At 36.6% G+C, this 11,247-nt stretch overlaps 1 protein-coding gene across 1 annotated transcript; it reads left to right on the forward strand.

Annotated features, from left to right (window-relative positions):
- Nucleotides 1-279: 279 nt before the first annotated feature.
- LOC122790546 (proteasome subunit beta type-11-like) lies at nucleotides 280-1,134 on the forward strand. Its single transcript, XM_044058095.1, has one exon. It carries the CDS (start codon nucleotides 280-282, stop codon nucleotides 1,132-1,134), a length of 855 nt encoding a protein of 284 aa, XP_043914030.1.
- The last annotated feature ends 10,113 nt before the right edge of the window (nucleotides 1,135-11,247 follow it).

The raw sequence follows: 11,247 nt of genomic DNA on the forward strand, positions 1-11,247 counted from the left end.
GCATCAACCAAGATTTCAGTTTAGGAGCTAATGTGAATGTAAGGTTTGTGTTATCTCAGCTCTGCAAAGCTTGAAACCTGATAGCTGCAAGCAAGCAGAGGTATCTGCAAATTAAAAGCATCTGGTATCATATTTCTTTGAAACCGAATGTATCTATGATCATGGATACCCTCCCTGTCTAAAAATGTTCAGCTCTTATTAAGCTCATAGAAATATTTTATCTGGCATATTGATAAACATTAAAGTGACTCTGCATCTCTCTCTGTGTTCACATCCATAATGGCACTTGAAGAAGTAAGTGGTTTAAAACTGGAAGGCACTCCTGGATGTCACAAAAAATATCCAGACTCCATCCACCTCAAAGACATCCCTCTTTGGTTGAACAATGCCAGTTTTACACTTGCTCCAGGTTCTGACCCTGTGGAGCATATAGGCTCACCTAGGGGAAAGGAAGGGGATCCTGGTCTAAAACTGGCACATGGTACTACAACACTGGCATTTAGATTCAAGCATGGTGTTATTGCTGCAGCTGACACACGGGCCTCTTGTGGGTCTCTTGTGGCCTGTTCATGCTCTCAAAAAATTATTCCCATTAATAAATATATAGTGGGGACCACTTCGGGCAAGTCTGCAGACTGCATGACATGGAAACGGATTCTAGCTAGAGAATGCCGCTTATATGAATTACGGAATGGGAAAAGGCTCACCGTAGCTGGAGCTGCCAAACTTCTCTCTAACATGCTGTACCCCTACAAAGGAATGGATCTCTGTGTCGCCACAACTATTTGTGGATGGGACCAGACAGGTCCTTCCCTTTATTATGTTTACAGTGACGGAACACGGATGACAGGAGATGTGTTCTCTGTTGGCTCTGGCTCACCCTATGCTTACAGCATCTTGGACTGTGAATACCACTACAACATGAGTACTGAAGAGGCCTACTCCTTAGCACGCCATGCCGTTTTCCATGCCACCCATCGGGATGCTTACTCCGGAGGATTTGTGGACCTCTATCATGTACGTGAAACTGGCTGGATTAAGGTGTCAAGAGAAGACATTTTCCCAATTTATTATCAAGTCATGCAGGGAAACCAGGAGGATAAGAAAGGTCAGAAACAATCAACATCATTCTAGTCAACCTTCCAAGCACTTTTAAGATGAGCGATGCTGAAATGTAATGCTCCATGTCAATGTTTGAGAAGTAAAGTAAAACGACTCTGTTAGCCAACTTCAAAACCTTTTGGAAACTATTTGGTTGAAATGAATGAGCTGCACTTTAAATGGTAAGAGACACTAAGAAATTATATACCCTGATTTTCTCATCTTGTGCCTTAATGACTTTAATAACATATCTGAAGATTATGTGATGACATTACATGCAAGCATGCCTGAAAAAAAGTAAGACTTCTCAGATAGAAATTACAGCAAGGCAGCAAAAATGAAGATTGCACTTACCTGAATCTTTCTTATTCTAGAAGGAACATGAATCAGCTTGGCCAACAGTATATCTGAGGAGGGGAAAGTAGACAACAGTTTTTATATGGGGAGTTGGGAAATCTCAAACTTCCAGACAGCAACAATGCATTTTTTTCTTGTAGGCAAAACATATGTTATTTGGACTGCTATAAAAATTAAGGAATTACATTTTCATAAAGATTTCTCTCGTGTGATATTTTTTACATCCCGATTTTTATACATGATATTGTTTATTGTATAATCAACTCTATCCAAAATCAGTACTAAGATCACCTGAGCAGGTTTACTGTAAAGTTACACAGGTATAATTTCTTTGCCTTCTATTCCACCCCTGATAAAAGTGTGGGCAACAAAAGCTTTCTTTTGAAACTACAGTATGTACTTTATGTTGGGGGTGCTTTTTTGAAATTCTGGTAGTAGCAGAGATGGTCTTCAGATGTATGTTAGTAGAAATGTATAGTTCTTAAATAACATGTTAGTTTTTAGTAATAATCCAAGACTGGGTGTGGGTAATGCAGGATTTGCCCACAGCCGGTGTGATTTGATCACAAGGATGAAGCCCGAGTGATTAAACAAAACCAGCCGTGGGTAAATCCTGTATTACTCTCACTCAGGAGTGGATTATTGCTATTATACAATTACATTAAGAAAAATAAGTTTCACTTTTCCTAAATAATATCATTGTATAAAAGGGTTTTAGCGTTCTTCCACCAGTTTGTGATAGTCTGGGGCACACTAGATATGTAAACAGTGTCAGAAAATGTTGTTCTGTTTCAGAAAGACATAACTCTCAACTGTCTTTGAGTTTGCAGAATGTACCTGATTTTTCTTTATATTTGTTGTCCTGTTCCCCATAACATTTCTGAGCTTGTTTTTAAATGACTAACTATTACAGTTAGTAAATAATGTCATATATTAGTGTTTTACACATTTTAAATGAATTAGAGTAATTTTAAAACCTGCTCTCCCATTATTTGCGGTGTTGTCCGTGATTCATTAGCACAGAGACTGAAAGGTTGTTGGTCAACCAGCAGAAGGTGAATTAAGTCCCAGAACTGCTTATATGGGTGTGACAAGGCTAGAATACAAAGGCTTAAAAGGGTTTTACATGGTCAGGCTCCAATTTTTGGATTAAAAGTATTGAAGAGTTCAAGGAATGCTAAAAACATGTAGGAGGTAAGAAGCAGTTATTATATTAAATGTCATTCTTCTATGACAGCAGCTAATGTTGATAAAAAAGGTAGAATTGGAATTGTTCTTGCTGTTTAAAATGTTTGTGTTTTGCTTTTGTTTGTCTGACAACAAAACTAAACTGAGTCAATAACTTATGAATCTTGAAGCAAAGGACATTAAGGAATTGAACTGGAGTCGAAGTTATGTCAAGACGATGAATGTGGCATAGCAAACTTCAGATGTTTCTCACATTGATCAGAAAATGTTGAGAAAAAACGTTTTATTAACTATGAATTAGACTAACATATGTGGCTATGTTTACATTGGGAGATGGAACCTTGCATTTCAATTGATAATGAATTTTCAGGACATTTATGCTTTTTTCATTGTATTGTCTGCTGTCAAAAGTCTTACAGGAACATATCTGAATAGACAGTCCAGTACAGTAGCTGAAGTACATTTTAGCAGCCTGAGTTTTCTATTCAGATATGCCCAATGTATAATGAGCACACTAGTTATTTTGTCCAATCAGCATGCATGTCTTTGTACAGTTAATTGACTTTATTGTATAATAATGAACAAATAATTCATCATAATGAAGTGTGAAATTATTTGTCTTATACATAAAAGCACCACAAATTATAATTAATCACAGCAATATCCAGAAATAATACTTCCAGGCCTTGGTATAATTCCTGGAATTTAAGCTCATGAAAGTGAAATTTCACATCTGTAATAACCATTAATTAGTTAACTGCAATATTACAGTAAAACTGTCAGACTGGACTTTTATAGCTCTCAACCTTCCATGTCCAAAATGAGGAACACTAGCCCTCATAATGTGGAACAAATGGGCAAAATGTGGAACACATACTAATGGCTTCCTAACAACTTCAACTAGGAAGGTCATAGGATGGTTAAAATATGCTGGTTTTACTTATAAAGATGATCTTTTAATGAATTAATATGATCCATTTCTATTTACAATGGATTTCACTTAAAAAATTACTAATACTGAATGTGTGACAAAATCTTTCAATGTGGAGCTTTGAGGGAACTTCGAGGAACATGAACTTTTTAAGATCCCAAATGAGGTACGTTCCTCGTAATGAGGTACACTTGAGAGGTATGGCTTATGATCTACAGTCAAATGTGTGGTGCCTTCAGATAACTGATAATTTTCTTCAATACAGGAAACACTGTGACCACAAATAAACTCCAGTTGTTAAAAAAGTGCATTCATTCATGATGATGTGCTCCTGGGTTTCTCCAGATGTTGTATAGTGATGGTGAGTGGGAATTCAACAAAGATATAAAAATATGGCTTGAGAATGTCCACACTGAAACTAAAGCAGCAGCTGACATATGGTCTGTAGAGCAATCTACTGTCAGAAAATATATTGAATGTTCAAAGATTTTGTGTTAAAATTAAAATAAAAAATGGCATATGTAATTGGGAAACTGCCAAGACTGGACTGGAGTATTGTAACATTTCATCTGGTATATGGGCAAAATCCATATTTTATATCAGTGTTATCTGATTAGTCACCAGCACAAGAGGGCAAAGCAGTGAGTGCTTCAGTGTTTGGCATACCTGTCAACCTCCTAGAGCAAGAAATCCAGACAAAGCTTAAAACAATGGGAGGATAAAGGCCAAAAATAGGGGCATATTTTAAATATTGCTCTAACAAACTTAGAAAGTTGCTAGAATAACAGGATTTATGTTAGCATGTGTTTTCAAAAGGATATGAACTTTGAAAGTCAAATGGATATTATTTAATGACTTCAATCCTCAGTGATTTGCTAGAAAACCACAAATGTTATGAGGAACAAATTAAAATATGAGGCAGAAGTCTGGACATTTTGCTAGAATATGGACAGTTGAGAGACAGCATGTTACATACTGCAAAAAGACAGTTTGAAATGTTACTGTAACATTGAACTGTTTAGTTTATTTGTAGGCTCTCTTGCCAATAGTAAATACCTTGCAAAGTATTTTTTAGATTCTTAGCTGTAAACCCCAGGATGAGCTTGAAAAGAGCCCAGGTGGATTAGTCAACAAATACATACATACATATATATATATATATATATATATATATATATATATATATATATATATACACACACACACACACACACACACACACACACACACACACACACACACACACACACACGAGTAAAGCAGATGTCAGTTTTATGATGTATTATTAAACTCCTGCATTTCAGAATAAGGCATGAGAGACCAGAGCTGTTTTCAAGCATCAATATTATTGGTGCATGCTGACCTAATCGAGTAAATTGAACATTTATGATTTCACGAAGAGTTAAGTCCACAAAGCAACAGTTTCTGCAGCCTCTCTTAAGAATAGCAATATTAATTGTAAAACAGGACATTAATGTTCATTCTTGATAAAGGTTGTTGTCTTAACATGTCAAGAAAGAAGATTCTTTCCAAGGAGATTTGCGTTTCTTATGTTAATAACCACAGATTACTTTAGTATACCCTTGCTTTTGTCATACTGTATACTTCCTAGAAGGAAGTTGGATTCAATCCACCAGCAAATGACCAGCATTCCAATTTAATGCAATTTTTTCTTCTGTAAGATGCCGAAACTTAATGGGTAGAGAGAGGGTTCAAATCAGCATGCAAATAGATGTGACATTATGTCACCACAGCTTGTTCCCAGCTGCCTTCAATATTTTTAGGTCAGATACCATGCCATCTACCCACAACCATTCTGGCTGCTCTTACTATTATTACAGCCTTGGAGGGGCATTACCCCCAACTCACCAAGTATTAGAGGCAATGGCTTGGTAATACATACTGTCATTTGGAAAAGCCAGTAAGATAATAGCTGGCAGCACAGTGAATTATGGCTCTACGCTGTTAATGGACTGCTTCCTGTAGTCCAGGGTTTGATTCCCTTAGCCTCCATTTGCCTACTATGTGATTCTGAGCATGTCACTTAGTCAGACATTGTTACGGAGTAATTGGGTTAGGCTTCTCAGTGGAATCCTGGACCACATACCTAGTAACAACCCTTAAGCCTAATAGCTGAAGTGCTTTAGCATCTCATGGAGTACTGATAACATACTATGTATGGATGTGAGTGGATGGCAATCCAAGTAACATGTTCTAAAGGCACATTCTCCACATGCATGGTACACATTGGATCAACTAACACTATAGCAGGAAGTAGATGAGAAATATCTGTATGATGCAGACATGTTGTCATAGTGATACATATTCCTTCCTGCACATTCTCCCTCTGTCATCTGACAGCCTGATACATTTCTGATCACGTCAGATGCTTGACATTTAGTAGCATCATTTAATGTCCATTTTTCTTAAGTTATTTATTCTCATTCACATTTGTCTGCACCCCACCACCAGCATATACCTTTTCTACAGGCAGCTGTTGTTAAGTGTCAGTTGTTTAGATTCCACTATCCAACAAATAACATGACCTGCTGCAAATAACAACTGTAGCCGCCTATGGCAGCAATGGAAAGATTCCAGTGATTACTCTAACGCACTGTGGAGTCAAGGTCATGTTGGCCACCCTGGTCCACTTTATAGCAAAAATATATCACACCAGCAGCTCATTACAGATGGGAGAATCTCACAAGGAACTGCACTACCAAACCAATTACAGACTCCCTTAGGAAGCGAAGGGCAAGTAATGTTACAGTAACTCAAGATTTGTGTAAAGCACTCTAGGGATGACATTTTTGTAAAAGATGCTTTTGTTCATTTGTGCATGTATGTTTAAGTACAAGAGCTATAAATAAGCAAATAAGACTATCAGCAGAAATACAATTGAGAATGAAAAACTGGAGCTTTTTTGTAATGAATTATGGTACTTCTGTGATTGGTCAGTAATGTTTAGTTCTGCACAGTTCTGTCACCTTTAAGGAGATAGAGCTTAGTTTGTGAACTTTGTTTTCAAAACACGAGTTCATACATTTTATGTGTGGAATTGAGCATATTAATTTTCTATTTTAGAAACTGCTTTAAAAGTCAAAAGTTTATAGCAATACTTTGAGGCACATTTTTCTATTTCCTGTGTACAACAGCACTTTCCCAGGTCTCATAATGTGGCCATTGCACGCATTTTCATTGCACATGGCAAACAGCTCCAGCAGGGGCTGTTATAATCACAAGCAAAGTCACAGCTCTCCTTCCAGCTATAAATAATAATAATATAATATTTTATTCTTTTATACAAGAACCAATGATGCCATTGAGTCAAGGATTAATTGGCTATAATTTGCGATAAATCTTTTCAATGTGTGACCAGGGAGGAAGGAGTACAAATGAGACTTGCTGAGAGTTGTTCTGTGGGAGTAGAGGTAATGGTACTTGCATGCTGAATGCATCAAGCTGATAAATGTGTTTACTTTAACCTCTAGACTGCAATGCCACCAGTAAACCCAAAACACTGACAAAATTAGACAAATAATTGCCTAGAAGAATGTCAGCTAACCATTTCAAGCTTAAAAATCAGCAAACGCATCAGTCAACCTCCTCTCCCCTGTAAATGTCTTTCAGAGGGGATCAAACATAATCCAAGAGCAAATTTAATCTGGTGCAAGTATTACAGTTTTGCATATAAGACTGATTATGAGAGTGCAATGTATAACCAAGGAAAGTAACTTAAGCTATGGTACAAATGAAAAAACGTAGAAAATGAGAAAGATCTGGGGGTCATTACTCTTTTTTTTTTTTTCAAATATTTTTTCAGTGCCTAGCCACTGAAATGTACCCAGCTGCTTCCCCTCCTCCTTTTTGTGTGTGTGTGTGTGTGTGTGTGTGTGTGTGTGTGTGTGTGTGTGTGTATTGTGTGCGTGTGTACGTGCATGCGTGCATCTCTCTCTCTCGCTCTCCCTCTTTCTCTCTTCCCCTTTCAGAAACATAAATCACAGCTATAAGAGATGTGTAGATCTGAGGAATTTTTGTATGACCTACTTGTAATCTTTCCAGTGTCTAACTGGAATGACATCAGTAGGTGTTCATCTGAATGCATTGGTTCAGGTTTCCAGACATCTAGATCTGGTGTGCCACAGACTACAGAATTCATCTACCTCTGCCACACATGGGGAGAGCTTCCAGCTCTTCTGGCACCAATTTAATTATTAAGACCTTGTTTACTACTGTTACAAATGGGAATGCTCTTTCTCAGCTAGATGGCCATCTTTAATCGGGGTCAGTGATAGACTGTTTCTCTGGTGATTCACCAAAGACCATATGGATTAGGCATGCAAGAAAATACACCAAAATTCCCCAGTTAATCAGGAATAGAAAATGGACTTCAAAGTTCTAGCAGGATGAAGCTACATACAAGCATTTGAAAGAGTTATGTTATGAGTTTGAAAGATGCAGTTGAACATTTCCACAAGGAATACACCAATTTAAATGTACAAAATATACAGCCAGCTCCATGGTGTAGGTGTTTTGACACTGTCTATGCCCCAAATTATGTATGTCTGAACAGCAGCCTGAGAACTGGAGGAGCTGACAGAGAAGGGAAGAGAAGGAAGGGAGTGGCTAGTGCCATCTCACCAGTTGTAGGGGAGGGAGCTAGCAGAGTTCCACTGCAAGAATTGCACTTGGAGGAAAATCCATTACTGAAACTCTTGCAATTAGGGTTTCTGAGGAGTGAAAGCCCACCAAGATGTGTATATGCACTTAAGATAAAATTACAGGTGTGCAGAAGTGCATATTAATGCTAGATTCAGCTGATCAGGCACTGCACTACACTTTTTGGCACTGGAGAAGGTGCCATTTTTCTCTGTAAGGCCTCCAGAACTGCACACAGAATTAGGTACAATTGTACCAGCACCATACACAGTGGAAGAATGACATCAGTCTCTGTTTAGTCCTCTTCCTACCACGCAAGACAGAAATGTTTTTTAATGGTTCATTTAAAGAGGATTATGTGTCACAAGTAGACTTTGTTCCACTGAGAAGGCCGAATCCAACTCCTGATATACAAGTTGACACTTTACAAAAGGCAGCTAGCAATGCTGGTACAAAATATAGTGGTACAATATGCACATATGGGGCCATATTACCTGATTATAGTATGGAAGTCAAAATAAGCAATGTTTATACTTACTTGGACATGTCATGGACTGTCTCTGTGTAGCTGCATGCCTGGCATACGCAAGTCTTTCAAATGTAAATGCAATGCTGCATTAAGTCAACACAATACATCAGTGGCTATAACCCAGAAATACCAACATGACCGCAGATGGAGGAAGGCAAATATAAAACTTTTATAAATTTCTGAAAATCGTCTAAATGCTTTAGATTTTTTTAAAGAAATTATTTCTAAGAGCTCTACACTTTTAGACATCAGTCCTGAGTGAAATCATTGAGAGAGAGTCATAATGCATCTTATCTATAATGAGATAGGGGATCTATTTCTGTTAGATATGGAACAGTATAGGTTTGTTAAAGGGAGATCTTATCTTTTTTTAAAATCATGTGACATTCTTTAGGAAGTAGCATTTGATAAGCAGCTTACAGTGCTTATCTCTTATTTTGACCTTAGTAAGATTTTCAACACTATGCCAGAAAAGGAAAGTGAAAAATTAAAAGCATTAAATAAAATTTCATATGCAATTCAGTTGAGTAGGCACGGTTTAAGCAACAGAACACAAAAAGTCAGGCTGGGGGATGTCTATCTATTCTGACATGTGATAGCAGCCCTGACTTATAGGGCTCTGTACTAGAGCCTTTTCCTTTTGGATTACTCTTCTCAGATATAAAAGTAGGAAGTAGGTTCTGGGTAAGCAAATAAGATGATAATTGCAAAGTAGGTAACATATTTATTTCATCAAAAGATGCCACGGTTCTCCAAAATAGTCCACAAAAAGACTCACCTAGTGTAATAGTAATGACCTCACCTTTATCATGTGTGAATTAGCAGCATAAAACTTGGCAAAAGGGCAGAAGTTATTTTTACAGAATAAATTGCCAATTCAGAAAAAAACGACAACCTCATTAAAACTTCTCCTAGTGTGTATTATCCCAACTTAGAGTAACATATTTTGTAACCTAATTCCAAGGTCTATGTCTAGTCAGGAGATCATTTTACTTATTTATAGTAGAACTCAATCAGAAGGCATCTCACGGACCAGCCAGACATCAGTTTGTTAGATCTATGCCTGAAACATACTTCTACAGTACAAATGACATATCAGGGAACCTATTCCTAAATATAAATATCAATAACAGTAAAAATGGCAGATAATATTACACAATACCTTCCAATTTTAAGGAATAAACATCACTTTACAATCAGAACTGAGTCATTAACTTTCTTCAAAGTATTGAAATGATTTTCAGAAATAACTCTGTTTGAAAAGGGCATTCTAACCAGTCTGCCTATTTAATTATCAAATAATAAAAAATTAAGCTGACTATATGAAAAGCAAAAGATAGAAACACTGGAGTATGGTAATTATTCTTTTTGAATTGCCAGTCAGTGCTATGAAGCTATGAAATAAATAGTAGCACTTTAAATAATATGCAAGCAGAAGTTGTATGAATCGTTCCAACCAATAAAATATATCTACAAATCACATTATGGGTTGGAAGTTTATTGGTTGGAAAACATTCACATGACTTCACTTACTGAGTATTTATGACAAAATGGTGGATGTTGGTATAGCGCAGTGCTGTGTGAAACGTACCTTGATGGGTAAAAGCAACTTTTAGTTGAAATAAGAAGGCATAGCTGGTGTGTTTTTTGTTTTATAATTTTAATTATTTTTGTGGTTTCATGGGCTACTTTGTACTTAATTATATACTTTATTTTGTGATATTTGAAAACTCAGTCTATTGAATGGCACCTTTATTGCTTTGCTATAATTTTCAATATTTCATAGAGTTCAAACAATAGTGAGTGGACTTTAAAAATGAGAGCAACTGTAGAAGATGCAGAAAAACAGTCCATCAGACAGCTTCCATGAAGGATAAAAACAGTACTGGACACATTTATGCAAAAGATGTTGCACCACAAAGTAATACACTACAGGTAAGAAAGGAGAAGGGTTTGATTCCTGTGAAAGAAAAAGGTGAGAACAGGAATGAATTACAGTAGCTGACATTTTATACTTTGTAATACTCATTCACTTTATTTAATTATCTCACTAATTACAACATTATATCTCATCTGCAATGCTATCTTACTATAATCTTACAGCCTCACCCATTTTCATGCTAGAAAATAATTCTGTAGCTAATGTGTACCAATCAAGTTGTAAAATCTGCATTATGTGCAGTGATAAATTTAAGTTTCTGATACAAATCATTTGACAGTTTAAAAATCGACTTGCAAAGCAGTTATGTTCAATACAAATGAAAACAATATCCAATACCATCCATACTGCAAAAGCAGTCTGAGTTGCAAATATTTTTTTTATTTTATTTATTTTACATTTGTTAACCGGGTTAGACTAACTGGATATATTTCCATTTTCAGTAGAGGCCCGGGGAGAAAAGCTCCACATAGAGATAAACACAGTTGCATAGTATACAAAAAATGAGCTGAGGTAAAAAGGAGAAAGGAGGTGGGGATAGAC

Source organism: Protopterus annectens, chromosome 16.part0 (assembly GCF_019279795.1).
Source record: "Protopterus annectens isolate FY-2018-M chromosome 16.part0, PAN1.0, whole genome shotgun sequence".
In the NCBI taxonomy this organism is placed as follows: Eukaryota; Metazoa; Chordata; order Ceratodontiformes; family Protopteridae; genus Protopterus; species Protopterus annectens.

Excerpts from the sequence above, each read along its gene's own strand:
- LOC122790546 (XM_044058095.1), top strand. The coding sequence starts at position 280 with ATGGCACTTGAAGAAGTAAGTGGTTTAAAACTGGAAGGCACTCCTGGA.